Genomic DNA, 22,989 nt, shown 5'->3' on the forward strand with positions numbered 1-22,989 from the left:
CGGGTTTTTTTTGCGATGCATGGGGATGCTGGCGTGAATTTTGAGCAATTTTCATTCCCCATTTTTGTTTCTTTTGGATTTGACTTGCTTATGCTCTCCAGCGGGAGTTAGTGTAGCCCTCCATATGTGATTTTACAGTCTCAAAGGTCTTGAAATCTACAACCTACTACATGATATACATGTGCAGATCCTTCCCACGTAGGCTGTATATTTTAGCCACACACAATGTGTGCTTCTAGGTCAAATATACCATTGGACGTAATAGATATCGACGTTTGCTTTCTGGGAAGCTTATGATGCGCCTTGATTTGTCAAACTACATACCCAGAGCCCCTAGATACACTATAGCCTGTGACATTTCTATTGGTAGTCAAATAATCCTTTATTTGGGTCCCAGATCATCGTGTTTGACCTGATAAAGCAGGCCGGTGCTAACAGGCATATGGATTTGCCTAATATGTGTGGTCATCAGCATGGTGTTTGTATAAGGGATAGCTAAATATAGCCATAGTCTTTGAATCCATGCTCCATGAGTCAGTCAGTTGGTTGACTGAGGGTTTTGGGTAATCAAACAGACAAACAGAGTGATCGGTTGGAGACCTCATATCCTCATCCGATGCCCCCAGGGCTGCGGAATGCGGGATCAGTCAGCGACATCTCACTTTTTCCCAAGTACCTCTCCCCCACCAATCCACAAACCCCAGAGTTCTGCAGCTCCAGTACACCTGTTACTGACGCCGAGCCACAGCTTGCATTGCGACACTACTTCACCTCTCCACAATGGCCGATAACCAGGCCCCAACCCCAGAGTCATCCAGCCAGGGTCGCGGCAGTCGTCGCCGCGGCCGCGGAGGGGCAGCTTCCTCCGGCCGTGGAGATTCGCAACACAATGCCGGCGATGGAGAAAGACGCCCTAAACCTCGCACCCGCGGCGGCGGTCGTGGCGGCGGCGGCGGCGGCGGCGATGCAGGCCGACAAAATCGCAATACCGATCAGACCAGCAACCACGATACTCAGCCCTCGAAAGCCGCGACGCCAGCAACAAAGAAACCGGTAGAAGCGGCTGTAGACGATGCAGATGATGGGGAAGTCTGTTTTATTTGTGCCTCTGCTGTCGAACATACCTCGGTGTCCCCCTGTAACCATAGGACGTGTCATATTTGTGCGCTTCGGTTGCGGGCACTGTACAAGAACAAAGCCTGTGCTCATTGCAGGGTATGATCATCTTGCGACTATCTCTCGATGAGCTGAGTTGCTTTTTGTTGGAATTCTGTTTCATTTGCTGATTTTTATTCTAGACCGAATCGAACTACGTAATTTTCACAGATGATCCAGTGCGACGATATGAGGAGTTCGACAAGAAAGACTTTGCTCGTACGGATGAGAACCTTGGGATTGAATACGGAAGCGATGAGATCTTCGAAGATACAGTGCTGTTGCTGCGATATAACTGTCCGGACGAGGACTGCGATGTGGCCTGTCTGGGATGGCCAGACTTGCACCGCCATGTAAAGAGCAAGCACAGCAAAGTTATGTGGTATGTCGATATCAAAACCTGCGCAATTTTTGAATCAGCAGCTGACTGTGTCCTCCGAATAGTGATCTTTGTACTCGTAACAAGAAGGTCTTTACTCATGAGCATGAACTATTCACCATGGCAGAATTGCGTAAGCACGAAAAGTCTGGCGATGACAAGCCTGGAGCTATAGACCAGAGCGGCTTTAGGGGACATCCAGAGTGTGGTTTCTGCCGTCAACGGTTCTATGGGGACGACGAGCTGTACACCCACTGCCGCGATAAACACGAACGTTGCCACATCTGTGACCGACGCTCCTCCCATCGTCAACAACAATACTATATTGACTACAACGCACTAGAAAACCACTTCCATAAGGATCATTTTGCTTGCCTGGATAAGGAATGTTTGGAAAAAAAGTTCGTTGTTTTCGAGTCGCAAATGGACTTGAAGGCTCACCAACTCGAGGCACATCCCGAAGGCCTTTCTAAGGACGTTCGGCGAGACGCGAGAATGGTTGATCTGGCCGAATTCGATAACATGCGCACTCCTTACCAACAGCAACGCCAGCGTCGGGGTGCCGGCCGAGGCCGTGACCCCAACGCCGAGCCACTACCAGTCTCTAGTGCACAGCCAATGACCCGTGCGGAAGTTGCATACCAGCGACAGATGGCTATACAGAGTTCTCAGTCTATCTCAACACGAAACTTTGGCGGCCAGCTGACTCGAGATGACGTCCAACCCGTGCGTGCTCCAGAGCGATCCGCCGCTGCCACTCCAGTACGGTCTGCCCCCGCTCCACGCTCTCAGCCTCTCCCTACTGCAGCATTTGAAGGTCTGAATATTTCTGCCAACTCTGCGCCAGCCACTGCGCAAGACCAGACCAGGAGAATGCGCCATGAGGCTGTGATTGAACGTGCTTCTAATCTTCTCCACAATGATCCCACCAAACTCGCCGAATTCCGCAGCAGAGTATCAAGCTACCGCGCCTCTTCCATCTCCGCCAACGAGCTCATTGATGCATTCTTCTCGTTGTTTGACACATCCAGCACAGAACTGGGAAAGCTCATCAAGGAGCTCGCTGAGATCTACGAGGACGAGTCCAAGCGCTCTGGTCTCCTGCGAGCCTGGAATGACTGGCGTGCCATCAACGAGGATTACCCAGCCCTTCCAGCCGGTGGTCTCCTACCTGGAATGTCACCAGGGAACACTGGTGGCAAACGCGTCTTACGCTTGAAATCATCAACAGCTAAATCCTCTCGTTCCGTCGTGGGCAGAAGCGGCGCCCTCCCAAACGCCCCCTCCAACCCCTTCCCTCCTCTCTCTGCTGCAGCCGGCCCTTCTCGCCGTGGAAAAACACCCGCTACCCCTTGGGCAACAGCAGCCCCACCGCCATCTTTCTCCCGTCCTGCGATGCCTAGCCCGGTCAGCCGCCCATCGTCTGCAGCACCGTCTTCCAGTCGCACGCCTGCCACCCCCGCCCCCAGCGGTGCTGATTCCTTCCCCGCTCTCCCTGCAGCGGCCAAGCCCAATGTTCTCATGGCTGGCAAGACTCGTGGTACCGTCCGTTGGAATGATAACCGCGGCCCTGCCCCGAACGCATGGGGTTCAAACCCTAGTTCTGGAACTGCCTCTCCAGCTGAACCCAGCAATGACGACTCAAGTAGCGGCAAGAAAGGAAAGAAGAACAAGGGAAAGCAAACCCTGTTCCACTTCGGTTAATTCGCTGTCACATTTTTGGTTTACTTTGTGTTGATTGGGCTTTTGGCCTGTGTTTGATTGAATATCGCATGATGGGGAGCGCCATTAAAACGCATATCATGTGTTGGGATAAATTTCTTGCTTTTTCTTTTTTGCTGTGCCTACTAGCGAATGCAGATACAATGTATTGTATAGAGGTAATTCCTGTTATTTTTACTTCATGTGTCTGATATCATACATTAGGGAGTGATGTGGCCTCCATAAACTGTCAAAACATTAAACTGTCACCATAAAAGTGTATAAATAGGATCTACAAGAATGGGGGACAAGAAAAAGGCCAGTTCACTTACCGTTGTCATTAACTTCAAGTCCTTTAGACCAACACCACACTATCATTGTCAGTAATATGCTCGGACCCAGAATCCAAATCAGAATCAATCACAATAGGCTCGAACAGACGTGTACTGTCCATTCGCTCGTTGTCCTCATTCGGGCCCACCGCTTGGGTTTCAGTTGAATGAACCGACAAATTGGGAACAGGTTCAGTAAGAGTTATTGTCTCACTTTCGTCATCGGGGTACAACTCCATTTCTCTGTTGATGGCAGTCATGCGCAGCGCAAAGTCATCTTGCAGTTGAATCAATAAAGCCCGAAGACTAGCGTTATCCATCGTGCCGCCACGGGCAAGAAACAACTGTTCACGCAGAGACAAAAGTAACTTCCGCTTCTGGGCAATGGCAACAGCACGCGACGAGCTGTTCCTACGCTTAGCCAGCTGGTCCACTGCCTCTGAGACGGAGCGCGCCTTACTCAAGACGGGAGGTGGGAGGTCAGCGAGCTTGGCGAGAACAAGCCCATACCGACGATCTGGAACAGGGCCCTCTGCAATGCGGTACTGCATGGTCATCTTGGATGCGTCGGGAGCGATGTCTGCTGCTAAGTGGAGATTGATTACACCGCTGCGTTCAGCAAGAATTTGTGCTAAGTCATGGAAGTGCGTGACAAACCAGACCATGGCTTTACTAGAGATGAGTGCTTCTGCTAGCGCGACGGCTATGGCAAGGCCATCGGTTGTGCTAGTGCCGCGGCCTAGCTCGTCGATGATAACCATGCTGTGTGGCAGGATGTTACGAAGGATGAATGCCATCTCCCGCATCTCTGCTGCGAAGGTTGAGACGTTGGCGTCTAGATCATCTGACGTGGCAACACGGGCGAAGAGCTGGTGGGAGATTGGGAAGGAAGCATATTGAGCTGGGATGAAGCAGCCTATCTGCGCCATGACCGTAACTAGGGCTAGTGAGCGGATGTAGGTCGACTTGCCGCTCATGTTGCAGCCTGTGATAATCTGGAATCTTGTTTGCGGTGTTGCATATGCATCGTTCGGGATGAACTTGCTGCTATGAATCTGTTCTCGAATCGGATGACGTCCCGCCTTGATGGCGAGAGTATCCGTTAGCTCTGGTCTGATGTACTCATGGTTCGTTGCTAGCTGAGCAAATGCGGCGAGCATGTCTAGAATTGCAATTGCTTCACTGACTCGAAAAAGCCCGGATACTTCGGCGCACACATCTCGTAGCAGGTCCTGGATTGTGTGGTCGCTCATATTGATCACCTCGCTGTGGGCATCGGTGATCTTTTGATTGAGTTTGACCAAATCCAACGTCTGGCACTCGATGCGGTTTCGCTTGCGGTACACATTGATGAAGATATCCGGTAGTGGACCTGGTTCTGTAGCAGGGATACAGATGTAGTATTGCCGGGCTGTGTCATACTTCAAGTCCAAAACCATATCGCAATTCTCTGAGATAGGTCAGAATTATTCACGAAAAGTCATAGCTTCGGACATGCCTGATAATTTTTCAATCAGCTCTGTGGCATCTGCATTTGCCTCCTTATAGGTCTGCCTCGCAACATCAAGGAGACTGTTGACGCCAGCCTAATTCGTATTAGCGATCTGTGGTCAGTGTAGAAGTATACGAGTTCTGACCTTGACACAGTAAATGCGCTGGTTCCTCAGATCAAGTGGCTTTGACTGGTAGGCTACATGCTCATTCAAATTCGTATCAATAAGCTCCTCAATTGAACGATGCCCCTCAGGAGCGCACAACTAAAGTGCGTTAGTTTGAGTACAACACGAAATGAATATAGAATCTACTTCGCGTATGGTAAGCAGCAAATCACTTTGTGCTGCTCCAAGTGCTTGGAAAATCTTTTTGATCGCAGACACATAAGTCTTGAGCATGATGACATTGTTGACGGATTGTTCAACGTATTGGATTGTCCGCTTGGTGGGAACCAAGATGATCTTGATATTCCATTAGTACGAGTCTTCAATAATAGTTAGCCTTAGAGACTCTACCGCGGTCAACACTTTATCTGCATCAATGAAGCCCTTGAGCGCCTGCCTCACAGAAACAAACATATCCTCCTTGGTGGTTAGATCTTCCACAGCATTGTATCTAGCTGTCAACTTGACTCGTTCTGTTGAAGGCTGTAAGATGCTAGCTCGGAGTAGTCTGGCTCCCATAGGTGTCAATGTCTGGTTCAATAGTCCAAACAAACTTTCTTTAGACTTCGCATTTTGCAGATTTTGAATGAGTTCGAGAGACACGATAGTCGCCAAGTCAATTGTCATGGATCCCTGGGACGGTTCGAAGCGTATCCGAAGAGAATGCGTGGTAAAAGATCGCTGTATTTCGACCTCAACATACTTGAGGACCTAATCCCTATGTGAGTAGTTCCTTTTAGCAACATGCATGGTGTTCATACTGCGGCAAAGCAACACGCTGCGAAATAGTTCCCGCCCAGAGTCACCTTGAGTGAGTCGAATTCCTCTGGGAAAGCCAGTCGTTCTACATAATCGTGACCTGTCTTTTCAGACCACCATCTGCGGTCCAGGAAGGTGAAGATAGGATCTGGCAGATTCTCTTGGATGATATAGCGCAGCTTCGATTCTTTGGCAGTGTTCATGAACAGAATCTCGCTGGGTTCAAAAACACCAATCTTGATGATTGTCTTGACGTAAGTTTGACTGTCACATATCTGACAGAGCACTGCTTCAGCTGTCGCAAGGTTGATAAATGCGAGGCCAACGGTGGATGAGACACCCCGCGATTCACTGACGGCGCAGACGATGTCCTGAGCTGCAACACTGGTGGCCGTTGTGGTCGGTCCTGCCGTTAGACGTCTACTCGTACCTCTAGAGGCCAATGGGGAAGAAGAATCCAGAGAATCCCATGAATTCAATGAATAAACTGACATTGTGAAGCCCAGCTCTCATGACTGAGATGGTGTAGATGGATAAATCGATAGGGCCGATAAGATAAGCGTCGAGATATTTTTGCCCATCAAAATTTCTCTTCTTCCCCCATCAACCTCAAAATCAATAACAATGTCGACCCTCTATCCTCCCCCCAGCAAGCGCCAAAAGCTCGTCCAGGCCGATAAGGCCCGTGAGCAGCAGGAAATCGAGAGTATTCCAGCCGATTTAGGCAGTGTTCGAGTTCAATTCTTCGATCAAGCAACCGGGCAGCCCACCGGGCCTGCAGTTTCCGTCCCAGTCGCCGATGCCAATGTGAAGAACCTCGAGACTCTGCTCAACACATTACAAGGAAATGTAAGATTTGAATCTTGTGGTTACTTCACAATAGAATGTTGTACTGACGGCGATTTCTTTCCAGGAGGATGATGGGCGAGTACCATACCGATTCGCCTACCATTCCGAAAAAGAGGAACAAACGATCGATATTCTCCGCGATGTGTACCACTCGCTACTCCAGCCCGGGATTAAGACCACTGAAGATACGATATCGCTCTTCTACACACCGCAGGCGGTTTTCCGGGTGAAAGCCGTTTCACGATGCGCAGCCTCCATCGCAGGTCACGGCGAAGCAATTCTAGCAACATCCTTCTCCCCAGTCTCATCCTCCACCATGGTTTCCGGAAGTGGTGATGCAACTGCTCGTGTTTGGGACTGTGACACTGGAACCCCGAAACATACACTCAAGGGCCACACCAGCTGGGTGCTGGCAGTCGCATACTCACCGAACGGCGCCATGATCGCGACCGGCAGCATGGACAACACCGTGAGGTTCTGGGATGCAAAGCAGGGCACAGCGCTAGGTGCGGGGCTCAAGGGTCACGCAAAGTGGATCACGAATCTGGCCTGGGAGCCATACCACGTGCAGGAGTCCGGGCGGCCGCGCCTGGCATCCGCCTCCAAGGACTCGACAGTGCGCGTGTGGGATGTTGTCTCGAGGGTAACTGACCATGTGCTCACCGGCCACAAGTCATCGGTTACTTGTGTGCGATGGGGTGGTACTGGCAAGATATATACTGCTTCCCACGACAAGACCATTAAGATCTGGAACCCTAAAGACGGTACCCTGCTCCAGACTCTGGCCGCACATGCCCACCGTGTCAATCACCTTGCTCTGTCGACAGACTTCGCTCTTCGTACCTCCTACCACGACCACACTGGCAAGGTCCCTGCGACCGAGGCTGAGAAGGTGGCTGCTGCACGCAAGAAGTTCGAGGAAGCGGCGACGGTAAACAACACTATCGTTGAGCGGTTGGTATCGGCCAGTGACGATTTCACAATGTATCTGTGGGAGCCGTCTACTTCAAGCAAGCCCGTCGCACGGATGCTGGGCCACCAAAAGGAGGTGAATCATGTCACATTCTCGCCGGACATGGCCTATATCGCCTCAGCTGGATTCGACAACCACGTCAAGCTATGGAATGGCCGTGATGGAAAGTGAGTATTTCCAATCTTTGATTATTGTGATTTATAGCTAACAATGCCCCAGGTTCATCACCACCTTCCGCGGCCACGTGGGCGCAGTCTACCAGTGCTGCTTCTCGGCAGATTCGCGCATGCTGGTGTCCTCGTCTAAGGATACTACTCTCAAGATCTGGGACTTGCGCACCGGCAAGCTCAAGATGGATCTTCCAGGACACAAGGACGAGGTGTTTGCCGTCGACTGGAGTCCCGATGGACAAAAGATCGCCAGCGGAGGTAAAGACAAGGCGATCAAGATCTGGCGGAACTAGATCTAGTCGCACTTCACATCAACTTGCCCAAAATCTGCTCTTGACAGACAGCTAGTCTGGTATATGACTTTGCCGTCTGATGTTGCATGCATTCAAGACGAGCACAGTGTCCAACGCGCGGATGTTGGCCGTAGCAACTTGAGCGTACCCTCGAGTTGAGGGAATCACGGGTGCCTCAACCCCCAAAGTCAACACTCCGTGGATTTGATTCACATCATAACCTTGGAAGCCTATAGGCTTATCTAATCAGTGACAGAGGCCGTTAAGGCTGCCTTACTGCATGCCATGGTCAATGAACTGGATAAACACGCGAATTATAGAAACTCCGAGAGGTGTTTCCGTTTCGGACCAGATCTTGCAATATAGATGCATGGAAGTTAGATGGTGGTTTAAGTGTGTGGATTGATGAACCCTGTCCTGCCCAGTGCCTGGGGCATAGGCTACAAGAGGACGCCCTTTATGTTACTTAGTTGCATTTTCATGAATATCATTTTTGCATTTTTGCGTATTGACTATTGACAAAATTCACAGTAAAGCTCCATTTGTACTGAAATATTCTCTAGAGTAGCGGGCAAGTTCCAGGTCACATCCGCTCAATGAACATGTTGCCGTTTGGTATCAAAATGCTGGGCCAGGCATACGCGCCACCCTTGACACCTCGTTCCAGGTATGCTCTCTGATCAGTTCCTGACGGTGTTGTGCCGCCTCCTCCATTCCCATTAGCCAGTCATCGGTTCCCCGGAAGATCTCATCCACCAGTTCACGAGGCAGTCCAGCTGTAGCAAGGGTCTTACCCGCTTCCTGTGTCCACCAGTGATGCTGCTGCGGCGGCACATTCCGAGTCGGACATACGCGGTAGTGTGGGTCAATCAGATACATCTTAATTGTGCGATAATGCCCAGGCAGAGTCGCATCCAACAGCTGAAACGGCTCGACCCGATACTCCAACACACTCGGAAACGTGATTAAACGACCCTGCGTACTTGCGACGGACGCGCTACTCTGGTATAATTTTCCCCGTGAAAATTGTTCGAGAGGTTAGCTGGATCGTCAAGTCCTAAAATATCCACTATTGGCGCGACTTCTGCGGCGTACCATTTGCCACATCGGTGGGCTCGTACATTGCGGGCATCGTAGCCCCTTGTACTATATCGTTCCTCGGCATACTGATAGAAGCATCCATAGAGGGTAGTGTGCTGTCGGAATGAAATCTGGGGGGAGGTGATGTTTGAGACGTCGTAAGCGAAGACTGCGACGGCGGCGATGTGTTCGTTAAGCTGGCCGTCGAGCTGCCAAGAGTTATTGGTATATGTGTGGTCTTGGGGGGTGAGTTCGATGTTCTCCATCTTCACGATGATTTGCAGGCCTTGCTTGCGGAAGGTGTCTTGGAGAGAGATCGTGTAGGAAGTGTGTGGAGGGGTGAGAGGCTCAAAGGGCGACTCCCAGTCATTCCGGTGACGGACGATGTCGATGATGGCTTCATTTTTATGTCGGTTGGTCTTCCACTCCTCGTACGAAAAAGCGGTTCCCGGTTCTAGATGTTTGATGCGCAGCAGACGGTCTAATTTCTGTTCATGTTTCACCACGGCTTGAAATCACCCTTCATCCAGTCGTCTGGGGCTGCGACGGGGGTGTTTGAGCCGTCCTCTGGGAGTTCTAGATACTCCTTAGCTCTTTGCCAAAGCTCCGAGTCCGGCGGAGGTAGCTTCTTGTCTAGGTTGTCGTCACATCTCGTACCCCACTGAGCCGCCGTTGCGCGTCGAGGTACCTTTTTCTACCCTTACTCGTTTGGTCATCCTTGCTGCTCTGTAGCGCTTCTTGCGCTTTGCGGTACATTTTTATCCTGGGTTCGGTAGGTACTCTGAACGCGAGCGCCCATTCAGGAAGCTCATTCTCCCATTCGACCCCGTAGGTGATGATTCGTAGGGGGAACTGGCCCCAACTGCCCCTGATTGAATTGATCATCCCAGCCACTCTGTCCCTTCACCAGACAATCATTCCACGGCTTGATTGTTATAGAGATGAGTTTCTCAATAGCCTGGTAAATACCCTTATGAGCTGGGTGCAAGTTGTTGATGTAAGAGGTGATCTGCACCTCCGTCCCGAGGTCGTATAGAAATTCCACCTCGCATGGAAGACATTGGTAGTTGGAACTCCAATGGTAGAACTCGGACTCGTCACCATTGGGAGGGCCAATACCCCAGCATGGAGTGCCCAGACTGTCTATTTCCTCCTGTAAAGACTGGGAATTGACCCGTCGATCGTAAGGCTTAGGCGCGAGCGTTGCATCTTGATAGGAGTCCAGCACGTTGTCAAGGTCCACTTGTCCTCCGTCCGTCAAGACCAAGCTTCGTCCATAAACCAAGGGAAATAACAACGGATCGACCACATTCAACACGGTTTCGGGCTGCCAATCTAAAACCCTTTGTTCATGCTGCTCCTCCAATAAAGTCGGAACGGACCCTCTGAACGCCGCACTGGGAGAGTCTAGAGTTTCGGCATCCGCTTTGCACACGCAGGATCCGGTGTCAAGAACGCGGATATGGATCTGGAGATTCTCGCGGAGATCAACCGCTTTATCGTGCAACTCCTTTAAGCACCATTCCCATGCCTTTTCGCTCATCAGTGGGGTTGTGTCAAAGGTCTCTTGTTTCCATTCCGCGACAACTTCATCGCCGAAGATCTTCGTATACCACGCAGGCCGATCGGTGAGATGGTTCATCACGGCGACCATGGTTAGCTCGCGGGCCGTGATTGCAGGGGCTTGTCGCCACTCCACCACTCCGTGCGCAAAACGTTCGTTGGAAGGGAGTCCACAGTGGATCGGGATGCTTGCAAACCCTGGGACTCGGAGCGGACTGTGGCTAGTATTGTCGAGTGCGGTTTGAACCTGCTCTGTCACTTCAGTCATAAGAGAGGAATCTAGTCTAGTTATAGCATGCGGAGGTACCCTTCAGGGGAGGGAATGAAAGATGACTGGTTGCAATATGGACAGATAGCAGTATTCTTAGGCTGAGTAGCCTCAGCCTATCCTTAACTAGTTAAGGTAATTCCTGCCCGTCCCGATCACTGTAAAATTTCAAAATTGATTATCTCGACCAAAACGTATTAATTCAACTAAATAAAGCGAATCTTACATGAATTGATGCTGTGGCCAATCTACCTACACCCACTACACCTAAATGGGGCCCTAGTACATGACACGCGACGCCCACGCTATTTGACTGATGAACAGAGGGCACAACTTGGGGATCATCCCGAGTTGGAAGAGGCCCGGCGCAGTCTAGACAAGATCCGTGCCCAATACGAGAAGACTCAGCAACCTAATCTTAATGAAGAGCAAGCATTTCTGGATATCGAGGCGCAGCTGTCTGGTACAGTGGTCCAGCCCGCGCTGTAACAGATAGACGAGTAAATATCTTAATTACCGACTTTTTGCCAACGCCAGAATTCATCAAGCCCTTGCAGATTCTAGAGAATTCTGATATTCTCCTTGAGCCCCCATGAATCGAAGCCTCGTTCCTGTCGACGGTGCTGTTAAATCTGGGAACATCTTGGCTGGACCTGGGACCCCTGTGGTTCCTGGTAGCCGATGGAGTGCTTCCAGAGTCGGCCAGACATCCTCCGGGAATTGATTGTATTCATAGAGGCCGAAAGTGACCTCATATCGGTAGTACACAAGTCGTATTCGTTGGTTCACCATTGTGATATCTTTAATGTACTATCCTGGGTAGCTTAAAGTGAGACAAGTGTTACCCTTCTTCCACAACCCCTGTAGCCACCGACGACATCTTGACTTGAACTTAAGTTCGAGTCTGACTGCAGACGCCGAAACCATATGGGCGTTCCTGAAGTTTCTCGGCCCGTTCCTGCGGGTATCAAGGTACATCCAGATGTTTACCATCCAACCCTGGAACTTGCAATATATAAGATAGATTGTCAGTTTTATTAGATCCAAAAAACCTGTGTCTAGATAAACTAGGAGGGTAATTATGATACATTGCAAATCAAAGTAACACAATATACCAAAAAATCAAAACAAGCTAGGAAAAGACATATGCCAATGACCCATCAGAATATCGGCCACAGTGTTAGTCTAGATATACTGCCAGGCAGGAACATCCCCCTCATAAGTTATGGCGGTAGCAGAGAATCCAAGACACTCATCAACATTGCCATGGGGCACAGTAGCATTCTGAATAGCCGCAAACACCTGCCAGCGGTTATCATCAGCCGGGCAAGCCATGAAACCAGAGGCGCCCCAGCCATTGAAGGTGTAGTGACTCCAAGGGTCACCAACAGCGTACTGGAACGGGCCTCGCGAGGAGCCCTGGGGGATATTGGCCGAGTGAGCCTGGGTGAAGCTGAGGGCTCCATTGGGGTCAATGTAGACCTGCTGGCCGCCAGGAACCATGGTGTCCTGTTTATTGTTAGCGGGGATCGTCCTTTGTAGGCTATGAGGGGTATATAGTGTCTCTTGTGACTTACCAGAGAGGAGCCGCCAGGAGCGAAGACGGTTTGGTCTCCAGGTGGGCAGTTTGGCTCCACCTGTTCCGGGCAGTAGGAGGTTGTTTTCCCGCCGAGCCAGAACTTCTGACCGACAGCGTTCATCTGCAAGAAGTGGATGGGCGAGGCGGAGCGCATGGCCATCACAGTGAAGGCTGGGTTGGTAGCTGGCTCGGGGGTTGGTGCGGAGGCTGCTAGCAGGGGGAGGGCTAGGGAAGCGAGTGTGAACTTCATCGTGGATGTGGGTGGATGTTGATGTTTGGGTGTTGTGTGGAGTTGAATAGATGCTTGATTTGAATAGCAACAACAGTGGGCGGGTTACTGGGCCACTTTATATAGACCGATCGGGAGAGCAATATAAATAGAAGAGGCACATGGTCTGGGAAATTGAACTAAGGAAAACATCAAAAACATAGATCAAAGAATGGGACCCTCCGTCATTGACTGTCGGGTTTGACCGCCAGGGAGGCTAAGGTGGCGAATGTCTCATTCATTGGATGATGGGTGGGTTGCTTGTGTGAGTTTGAGACAGTCTCAAGGTACTATATACTCCATATTCCATATTCTGCATGGTTTATGCAACGGTGGGAGGTTGGGTTACTGCCGAGGATGCTATTTTTCGTCGCTCAGGCGAAAGAGATGTGAGACATGGAGAATCGTTCGTATGCCAAGAACGAGGGGAACCTCGAAGCGAATCCGAGTGGCTGATACATACATAAGTTAGTAGATTATCTTACCAGCCAAAGCCAAAGAGTACATTTAAACGAAATGCTAAGTACAGAGAGTAAGAAAAAAAAAAGAAAATTCGAGCAGGAAATTTTGTGTAGGACTTATCATAGTCAAAGTCGAACAAGCAAAGAGTGCAATTTAACTAAAATACTAAGTACGGGGGAGGAAAAGAAAAGAAGAAAGGATTGGATGGGACGAAACGGTTTTATTGTCACAGTTCAATCTGGTTTAAAAAACAATCCTTTAATTTGGAATCGATCCTAACGATATTTATAACTTTAATAAGATAGGTTTCGCGACAGGATTAAGTGCTATAGCAAAGGTTGTTATATGAAGGGAATTCTGTAGTGGGTAACCACTTTGATAATCTAGAAATCGTAAGTAGGTGACTACAATTGAGTGTATAAATATTTCTAGGCGCTTCCTCTGTATATAATTTTTTACAGGCAAAGTCTTTCTTGAATTCTAATTCGAAGGCCTCCCAGAGAACTAGCGTTTTGAAGGAAGCCTTATAAAATTAGCCATTGTTAACTTGAAAGGCTCTTTATTCCTAGTACAAGGAGACACTTACAGTCGCTTTTAAAATGAACTTCACTAATATTTCAAACGTAGATTGGAAAATTTAGGTACCATACAAATATACAATTATAGTAAATTGCTCTTCAAACAGTACAAAATTAGTGATTAAGATTACAAAGAAGAACCTCCAGGAATAGTTATGTATGATTATTGTAGCTGCAGCAAGAATACTATTGGAAAACCATACAAGCGTAGGTCTCACCATACAGGCATAGTTCTCAACTTGGTATCAACAGACATACAGTGACATTTTCAAAAGATATCTGTCATCAAATAGCACTTTCGGCTCTCACAATGATCCGAAAGCAGGTCCCTGTCTGCAGTATAATTTTTTGTTGATTAGTTGCACGAGCAACCAAGGTAGTTATTCGTGCACCGCCCATTGCGCCCATCACAGCCATTCTCATTGCACTTGCCCGTCTTACGACCACAGCCATAGCCACACTGGCAGCCGAGGTATTTGCCCTGTGGATACTGTCAGTAAGAATCATAACCGCCATAGTATGAGAGCAGGGCATACAGAGGTGCAAGTGATTTTGTCACCACTCAATTCTCCATGACAGTCATTGCCATAGCAGTTACCATTGGGCCAGCCACAGTTGTTGTTCGCGGCATCCGTTGCAGGGACCGCAGTAGCGATGGATGCCAGTGAAGTGAGCAGAATGATGCTGAGACGCATTTTCAGAGATTGTTCTGGTACAGGTAAATTGAAAATGAATCAGAGTGGTTGGTGGAGATGAACCAGAGGCGGTGGGATCTCGTCCCTATTTATGTGTTTGAGATAGGTGCCCTTCGAGTAGACCATCTCTACTCCGTACTTGGTGCTATGCAGTTTACAGCCCCAGCACTGCTGACCACCGAGCTGGTGGCCTCGATCATGACCGGGCATATGCCACTATGTGACCCATCCAATCCACTGCGTTCCTAGGCCAATCCTGTGACCTTTCTCGACCTGCAAGGGGGTTTGTATCACCTTGCACATTGTTCCGTAATATGATATGATATAATCCGCCTTGGATCTACTGGCTGTAAGCCGGCCAGAATACCTTTCAATTGCTAAGATTATTCTGGTTGGGAGTTCCACTGCATTGGGGTAGGATGTAACGGCTCGATCGTGACTGTACCACCGTAGTTGGGATATGCCGCCTTCGCGGACGAATATATATTTCAATGGGAGGAAATAGCTAGCGGTTAAGAGGTTGGGTCGGGGCCCCTGAGCTTGATGCGATATTTTATTGTTCGAAGCCAACCTGAAGTCGGACGTTTCTGTGGTAACTCATGGAATTATGCCATGCGATCCTTTGGATCAAACTGTCATGCCCGAGAAGGGACGCTAATGCTTATGTACGAACTTGCTTTTTCTTTGCTAATACCAATACTCATGATTCTTACTAATTTGTAGTTCATAGCCTTTTCCCCAATCCATTGAATTTAAATGCATTTATCTACGGAGTACGGAGTACTCCGTATGTATTTCTCTTATGACCCTGCACCTTGCATATACTGCATGTTGGGGGGGCTCTGGTTCGGCGCTGCAAACGTGGAGAAGACTCTCCATGCCGCTGGGTGCTTCAACTTCCACTGGCTCAGTAATTGACCGGAGAGCTTCCTCCACTGAGAGGCCTAGTTTGGGTTGTATCTGCCTCCGGGAACACGTTTTTGCTTTTGCTTCTCGTTTTCAGCGTGTAAATCACTTCTTTTTCAATTACAGGAATTTCTTACCTCAATCTCTCCCCTTTTACTAGTGATTACTAGTATTTTATGATTTGCTTCTTATTTATACTATTTACGATATAAATCCTATATAAAAAAAAGTAGGAAATGGGGTGGTTTTGGTAGTGCATTTTGCAGTAGTTTATGCAGTGCTTTCTACAGTGGTTTTTGCAGTAGTTTTTAATAAGAGGTTTCGATTGGGCTAGGGTATTATTTTCACAAGTTGTTAATAGTCTTAATATACATATGTAGGGTTTCCTAAGGAAGACTTAGATTGTTAGGTCAGAATGCCTATTAGATTGTTAGGATTCTATACTTAGAAATTTGTAGATCTTCTCTCCTTGTCTCAGTTTATAATTAACATCACCACATCATTACTCGAATACAATATTGTTTCTCGCTAACAGTCGGCTTAACCCGCTAACTCACTTCTACGTTATACGTTATTTATTACTCAAAACTTTCCGTAATATAGGTCGAACACACCTCTACTCACGACCCCCACGCCCTCATCATCGTCACAAACACCTCGCCTCCTATTCCCCAGAAAATGACAACGGTCCACCAACGGCCCGAGCCATGAAGGCATCTATTACCAAAAGAAAACCCCTGGGAACATACCTCGTTTCCAAGATAATCGCACACTGTCCAACGCCACTGACGCCCCATCTGCACCGGCAAACATGCAGCAATATCCTATGTCTCACCGGACCCTGCATCCCACTACAGCCTATACCGGCTAATCTGGCCATGCCGGGCTTGCCATCTGTGATGTAATACTAATCTATTCTGCAGGGACACTGCAGCGCGCATACTCGCGATCCCCTCTGTTTGTACCTCGCAAATGTCAGCTCAACGGTGGCAGGGGAATACTACCCTACCGCAACCGCAGTGGCATAGTATTTTCAGCTGGAAGACGACATTGCCCTGTCTCAGGATGGGGTGAAGGTAGGCAGAGCCGGTTGGGTGATTATCGAATATCCAATGTGATATTTCCTGACGGTGTTCGGTGATTGCAATCTGTCAGGAGAGAAGTGAGGTCAGTTCGTTTCACGGGTGTGTCGCACATTGTCCGACGCGGGGTGTTTGTTGAGGTTGATTGTTGTGTTGGACAACCCGGTCTTCTCTGTTTTCTGTCAGGTCCTGTGTTGTCGGTTTTCTGTCAGGGACGGTGTGACGTCTTCTATGAGCTGGGCTGTGTGGCAATGGTGATGGGCTGTTTTTTGTTCATGTGGATATGGACTTATTGTACTACGCTGGGTGTGAGATGATACTATCCTTATGGATCATGTAGTCTGTAGGGATGTGGCTTGCTGGTTGTTTTCTAGAATTTACTAGAAGGTGGGTAGGTTAGGCTGATGAATCTTGGGCTGAAGATTGGGTGCTGTTTTTGATGGCTATTTGGGTGAATGAATGGTCTGGCATGTGAGACACAAGGTTATACTGGCTGGCTAGTAGATATTGTTGATATCAGAGTATGAGAAGTGGAAATAGTGTGTATTTTGAAGATATGGAGCATCATAAGCCTCCGATCCAATGCGTATTCGATGGCTATGGTATTTTGAACAGCTATATTGTATATTGTCCATGACCATACGTCGTGCTCTCATATAAAGCTACGACTACAAGATCCACTCACTACATGTAGATCTCACAGGCTCGAGTACGAAGTATAGTACTTAGAATACAATATCAGAACAGATAACTGAACTTCAGTAGATTTGGATATCAAAAGACTTTTTTCTATGGTCGGGCAAACAGTCTCAGCACTCAGCAATTCAAACCGGACCTCGATTCGCCGAAAAGAAAAGTGTATGTACGCGCGGGCAATCTGCCGCGGAGGATATGAATAAACACAGCCAGAGGCCAACAAAAGGATGGGGAAAAAAAAGATACTCGAAAGAAAGCCATGAAACAAAAACCAGACAGCAAACCCCCCAGCACCGGTCCGTGTAGCAATATTGAAACCTGCAAGCCTGAGTCTTGCCCAGAACACCGTAAGCCACGCGCCGACATTTCCCCCCATGTCTTGATTCATAGCAAGGACAAAAAAAAAGAAGCAAAGATAAGGAAATATGAGACAATACACTGAGCTAAGTACGCCAGCCCGCATATCAGGTAGTGCACTATGGATCAAAGAATTACTCTTTTAATAGTCGCCTTCGTCATCGTCGTCTCCATCTCCACCTCGGCGGGGGGCCCTTTACCCCATCCTTGCGAATGGGGATCTTGATACCCTGTAGCGCAAAGCATTTGCTGAGCTGAGTGCTCTCAATAACACCGGGGAACTTCTTGGCGGAGAAGACCTGGAAGGGTTCGGAGAAAACCGACGCTAGAACAGGTGCGGTTCCATGATTGATAACCGGGGCACCGTTAGAGGCTTCGCTAGACGACGTGCCTACGTCAACGAAGCTCATCTTCAGACTAGATATCTATTAGCGATTATTTCGAGCGATTCGTATTACCCAATTGACTTACCGGAAAGTGCCTTCTGTCCGTACGCTCAAATCCTGCAAAATGAACCACACACCAATTTTGTTGTCGGGGTCGGTCAACCGGAAAGCACTGGCACTGAGACTTCCGATCAGATTGCGAGTGAACATGCCACCCGGTCCACCCGAGACGGGTTGCGCAGCGGGCGACATAGACGGTGGGATTTGACCACCGGAGTAGTATTGTGGGTACGTCACTGGCTGGCCGTATTGATTTTGGTACGCCACCTGCTGACCGCCATAGTAGTTGTTCATCTGTGGTGGGTAGTTCACCGGGTACTGGTTTTGATTGTAGCCCGGGTAGGTCGGAGAGACGCTCTGAGGCGGGGGAGGGTATGAGGAGGACATGGCGGTAGAGATGGAGGGGGAGGTGGCGGAATGCTTGACGAGGTTGACTTCGTTGGTACCGTCAGCATTCCATAGGTCGACCGTGAGCACATAGAATGATGTATCGATTTCACTAAAGAGGGAGAGAGGAATGGTTAGAAAAGCCAAGGGTTATAGAAAGCCCGCAGGTTGGACATACTTGATATCGATTTCCTTATCGGTTTGCGCATCGCGCACGATCAGACGAATGCATGGTGGGGGAGTGATGGGTCTCCGGTCCTGGGGCGCGTGTCAGGGAGGTGGAAAAGAAGAATTGCGGAAAAATCACCCACCTTATCACCAAATCCACACATACGAGCCCGAATGGGCTGCTGCACCACCTGTAATGACCAGGAACGCCCATCTTGGTAGTTTGTCACGGGTGCCAAATGGTCGGACTGCCGTAGCGAGTTGGGCCCCGACGGGTACTGGACGGACGGAGCAGAGATGCGATCCATTGAGAGCGGAGGTGGAACGGGATGATGTCTATCCTCGACGGCGTACATGGTACCAGATTGTAAGGAACCGAGGATGACTCTCGTGATAGATAAACGGGTCCTTGTTTTTTTTATCGATCTCTTTGATCGATCTTAACTACCTGGTTGTTCGAAGAGAGGTGAGGGGGTTGAGATGCGACATGCGACCCCGCGGGATGTTCAGACGTCACACTTGGAGCATCGACTCCGGACTAGAACAGAGAAAGTGGGTGCACGCAAAAAAGCAGCAGTTCCCTTGAATGTATCGAGACTGATCCGAGCCGGCCAAAGCGTCTTGAAGAATCCGATTCGATTGCGATGGGCAGAAAAGTGAAGCGAAGGGGGTTACTCGGCGGAGAGTTTTATTCGCGAACCATAGAATGAGCTCGGGGAGTGGCGATATTAGAAATTGAAGTGTTTTCCGACCGGAATCTATGTCTTTTGCAAATATTTGTGTTAGCATTATCTTAAGATCTGTTTTAAGCTCTTTGAGATTTGCTTCAACCGCATGACGCTGTCAAAGTACGGGAGATTCACTGCCACCAAGGGGATTAAAACATACTCCACACAAAAGGAAAAAAAAAAGGTATAATTTCAGAGAGGTAAAGAAGTAAAAGACGTTCTAGGAAGAAGAAAAAAAGGGAAAGCTGAAAGAAAGAGATGTGACAATGTTACTCTCTGCAGGAACCTGGACCCAGACCGTCGGGTTTCTACTAATGAACTGACGAATGAAACATCCTAGACTGTTCAAGTCCGCATTCGGGGATGTTCATATAACCGCAAACGGCGTCCACCTTTGAAATTTTCAGTTGGACATATTTGACCTCGGGAACACTATATTTTTTTTATGAAACGGGTTGAACGGTCGGGCAATTCTCGGGGCCGTTGTTCTAGGCTTTTTATACTACTAGTACTACTGTAACTACTAACTATTAACTACTATTACTACTACTATTACTACTACTAGTACTCCGTACTAGTAAATATATTCAATCTTAACCTGAAAGTTCAATTGTACATGCAATATCGTGAAATTATACATTCCGAAAGTACGTATCTCTCTCTAGATCGAGTACTAGGTCTATATGTACATAACCCCTTACTGCACAGGGCTCCCACGAGGATGACAGATCCCGATCGTGTGGCAACCCCTCCAGGACTGATTTATCAGTATGCATCATTGTTATACATAAATTGAAGTGAATATGCCCTTACCGACAATGTAGGGGTGAAATATCGATTCTAAACTAGGGAGCATTCCTAAACTACCCCTTGGAAGATCAAAATAGAAAAGACAGGGTAAAGATGACCTTATCTCCATTCAAGGGGTTGTATTCATGTAAAGGATGGATGTGATATTTGTAATTCCAAAATCCGGGGTATCTAGGGAGAACAGTCCTTGCCATGAGTTCCCCAAGCCCGTCATATTAGCGACCTCTCGCGTGCGGGGCAGCGCCTTCTACGCCACCCGCTCCCAGCTGGGGGGCCTCTCCAGCCTGCCCGTCAGTCTTCGTGCATTAGAGCTTCATCGCTAATGGCCACCTGACCAGCTCGCACGCTAAGTGGTCTTTGCCTAGAGTTTAATTGGCGCTAGGCCTCGGAACAACCGCCAATAAGTCGCAGTAACCTTTACAGGCGGTTATGTGCACGAAAAGTTGAGTAACTTCCGCGCAGCTCAGACTAGCTACTACCGAGCTATTCACGCTGAGAAAGTAGGCAAACATGATCTCACAATTACTAGACTATGGCAATGCAAATAGTGAGGATTCAATCTTGAGTCATTAGATCCATATTGACCATTCCCCATCTCTTCCAAGTTGCAAATTCATTCATAAGGTGCCCATCCTGAGGTCTTCTGTCAACAAATTCAAACTCATTCGTCGCTCTATTTCAAGTCTCCCGTGTTGTGGTTTACATGAAGGAGGGGGTTATCAAACCCACATCGATATCCCTTGAACGCCCTGGCTCTCCGATCGAAGCACTATTCTGAAGTGCTGTCAATTCTCCTGGCCAGCAAATGACGCCTAGAGGCCATAATCCTGATATGGATGCTATGATGCTAGAGTCGAGTCATATGAGTTCCTTCCGATGTACCTCTTTCGGTCGACCGTGCCGTTGCGGAAGATGTCAATCGAATTGTGTTACACATCCAACCGTATACCGGTAACTACTACGGCATAATCTGGCTGGGCTACACTGTGTTCTGTGTTTTCTATAATTCCCACTCCAACAAACACCATGAAACTATGACTTCAGCGATATTGGCTGAGGGCTGTGTTTTTAGCAGGTTCCTCACATTGGCATTGCTCTCTGCAATGAGATATTAACCACAAGTTAAGACTTCATATCATTGTGCGCTTCGGATGATTCGGTCAATGGTGGTAAGATAATATGTTCAGGGAGGCTTAACTAGCATATCGCCGCTAAGGGTACTCTTACGCCTGTCTACCCTAGATGACTTTGCACTGTCCTCGAGAGTCAAGGTTCAAGGTGGTACCAACAACAATATCAGTCATGATGGTGTGCAGTATATCAAAAATTTCGCCCGAATTAGCTGACACTCTCAGTGGCGGAAGCCCGGCCCATATACAACTCAGGATGGCACAGATATACGCGTCGTCGAAAAGCCAGTGGTGTGTTGTAAGGAATTCAAGGATGCCTAAAATGTTTTTGCTGGCCACACCGCCACCAAACTCCAATCTCCCAGTCTGCAGCCCAAACTCAGTGTCCAGACCAATGGCACTTAATACAAACTTGGGTGAGATGCACCAACGCCATGAAACATGCCATTTTGTCCTGCAATGCCCATCAAGTGGCGCTGCTGTATCATCAGCACCAACATCTCTTAAAACACCCGAATCGGGGACTAAGGCCCGTGCTCCGCTATCAATGCAAAGGCAAGCAGGTCATCACCGCATCCCCCCTCATCTTGGCAGGAAATCAGATGGTAATCATCGGACTCGAAGACACCAGAAATCCCCCAAATGTGCATCTTACTACAACATAGGGATTGGATTACCCGCGGAGCTCGGCATTGACGTCGCTCCGAGGTCCAGTTCTACTGCAGTGCTACACATCACAGCTTAACTAATCAGGTAATTAACGTTTGGGATGGACATGCCAGACTATCGCTCGGAGTCCCCAACTCCATCCGGCTAACCAACTGGACCATTATTGCTGCGGGATATTTCTGATGCAGCTATGATTGCCGCTAAGCACAAAAACTCATCACATCACATCCTACATATTCTAGGCCTAGATCAACGGTATTAATAATGCCCTTGGAGCTTGGCCAAAAGCTTCACCTTGCTACCAACCCAGTAAACATGGCTTGGCAGGCGGTATCTTTTTCCGCCCACCAAGCGGGTGCACTATTTCGAATATTCAAGGTTGCTATTTGATCTCCCGGGGTCCCGAGGCCCCGAGCTCCCTGTGCTGACTTCATGTAGTTCCCTCAAAAGGGTCGACGGCCGGATGACCCTTCAATGTAGTATTGCATCGGTGGTATCGGTCAAATCGAGAATACTGATGAGGTGGCGCAGCTTAACATCCTTGTATGGTCACCCTGGGTAGTGAGAATGTGCTTATTGGCGAAGTGAAGGTATCAGCCTTGCACAATGCAAGCATTAAAATAATTAGGGATCTGGTACGGAGTAATCTCTAGATGATTCATCGGTATTGAGGCGCAAAAACGGTTCTCTTTATAAATCCGCCCAGTAGATCCATGTACGGAGTACAATTAGCCTGAATCCGGGAATTTCGCTCTCCCAAAGCGAGCCCCGTACGCCGAGGTTTAACAGTAAAAATTCGATCTTACGGAGAACTACTCCGTACATTCGTCTATATATCCGAGTCCAGG

The 22,989-nt window shown here is 48.6% G+C and overlaps 9 protein-coding genes across 9 annotated transcripts; 3 read left to right on the forward strand and 6 right to left on the reverse strand.

Moving 5' to 3' along the window:
• Positions 1 to 780: 780 nt before the first annotated feature.
• Positions 781 to 3,238, forward strand: N7479_003816 (E3 ubiquitin-protein ligase HEL2; the record flags this gene model as incomplete). Its single annotated transcript, XM_057251513.1, has 3 exons — positions 781 to 1,215; positions 1,299 to 1,537; positions 1,600 to 3,238. 3 exons carry the CDS (start codon positions 781 to 783, stop codon positions 3,236 to 3,238), a joined length of 2,313 nt encoding a protein of 770 aa, XP_057110838.1.
• Positions 3,239 to 3,590: 352 nt separating this feature from the next.
• N7479_003817 (MutS family protein MSH4) lies at positions 3,591 to 6,478 on the reverse strand (the record flags this gene model as incomplete). Its single annotated transcript, XM_057251514.1, has 6 exons — positions 3,591 to 5,017; positions 5,066 to 5,153; positions 5,205 to 5,324; positions 5,373 to 5,522; positions 5,577 to 5,936; positions 5,987 to 6,478. The coding sequence occupies 6 exons, from the start codon at positions 6,476 to 6,478 to the stop codon at positions 3,591 to 3,593; spliced, it is 2,637 nt and encodes an 878-aa protein (XP_057110839.1).
• A 130-nt stretch (positions 6,479 to 6,608) lies between these two features.
• On the forward strand, positions 6,609 to 8,269 carry N7479_003818 (uncharacterized protein; the record flags this gene model as incomplete). Its single annotated transcript, XM_057251515.1, has 3 exons — positions 6,609 to 6,833; positions 6,898 to 7,973; positions 8,026 to 8,269. 3 exons carry the CDS (start codon positions 6,609 to 6,611, stop codon positions 8,267 to 8,269), a joined length of 1,545 nt encoding a protein of 514 aa, XP_057110840.1.
• Positions 8,270 to 8,887: 618 nt separating this feature from the next.
• On the reverse strand, positions 8,888 to 11,180 carry N7479_003819 (DUF4246 domain-containing protein; the record flags this gene model as incomplete). Its single annotated transcript, XM_057251516.1, has 5 exons — positions 8,888 to 9,190; positions 9,253 to 9,803; positions 9,869 to 9,982; positions 10,054 to 10,217; positions 10,273 to 11,180. 5 exons carry the CDS (start codon positions 11,178 to 11,180, stop codon positions 8,888 to 8,890), a joined length of 2,040 nt encoding a protein of 679 aa, XP_057110841.1.
• A 234-nt stretch (positions 11,181 to 11,414) lies between these two features.
• N7479_003820 (uncharacterized protein) lies at positions 11,415 to 11,669 on the forward strand (the record flags this gene model as incomplete). The annotated part of the gene is made up of 1 exon (XM_057251517.1): positions 11,415 to 11,669. One exon carries the CDS (start codon positions 11,415 to 11,417, stop codon positions 11,667 to 11,669), a length of 255 nt encoding a protein of 84 aa, XP_057110842.1.
• A 54-nt stretch (positions 11,670 to 11,723) lies between these two features.
• Positions 11,724 to 11,972, reverse strand: N7479_003821 (uncharacterized protein; the record flags this gene model as incomplete). Its single annotated transcript, XM_057251518.1, has 1 exon — positions 11,724 to 11,972. The coding sequence occupies one exon, from the start codon at positions 11,970 to 11,972 to the stop codon at positions 11,724 to 11,726; it is 249 nt and encodes an 82-aa protein (XP_057110843.1).
• A 393-nt stretch (positions 11,973 to 12,365) lies between these two features.
• Positions 12,366 to 13,009, reverse strand: N7479_003822 (putative IgE binding protein; the record flags this gene model as incomplete). Its single annotated transcript, XM_057251519.1, has 2 exons — positions 12,366 to 12,689; positions 12,758 to 13,009. The coding sequence occupies 2 exons, from the start codon at positions 13,007 to 13,009 to the stop codon at positions 12,366 to 12,368; spliced, it is 576 nt and encodes a 191-aa protein (XP_057110844.1).
• A 1,413-nt stretch (positions 13,010 to 14,422) lies between these two features.
• N7479_003823 (uncharacterized protein) lies at positions 14,423 to 14,762 on the reverse strand (the record flags this gene model as incomplete). The annotated part of the gene is made up of 2 exons (XM_057251520.1): positions 14,423 to 14,548; positions 14,604 to 14,762. The coding sequence occupies 2 exons, from the start codon at positions 14,760 to 14,762 to the stop codon at positions 14,423 to 14,425; spliced, it is 285 nt and encodes a 94-aa protein (XP_057110845.1).
• Positions 14,763 to 18,003: 3,241 nt separating this feature from the next.
• On the reverse strand, positions 18,004 to 19,160 carry N7479_003824 (velvet factor family protein; the record flags this gene model as incomplete). The annotated part of the gene is made up of 4 exons (XM_057251521.1): positions 18,004 to 18,220; positions 18,275 to 18,748; positions 18,815 to 18,894; positions 18,948 to 19,160. Coding segments are annotated over 4 exons (984 nt in total), but the record flags the coding sequence as incomplete, so codon positions are not given.
• Between the last annotated feature and the right edge of the window lie 3,829 nt (positions 19,161 to 22,989).

This window comes from Penicillium vulpinum, assembly GCF_028829585.1.
Source record: "Penicillium vulpinum strain IBT 29486 chromosome Unknown utg000002l_segment0_segment0, whole genome shotgun sequence".
NCBI lineage: Eukaryota > Fungi > Ascomycota > Eurotiomycetes > Eurotiales > Aspergillaceae > Penicillium > Penicillium vulpinum.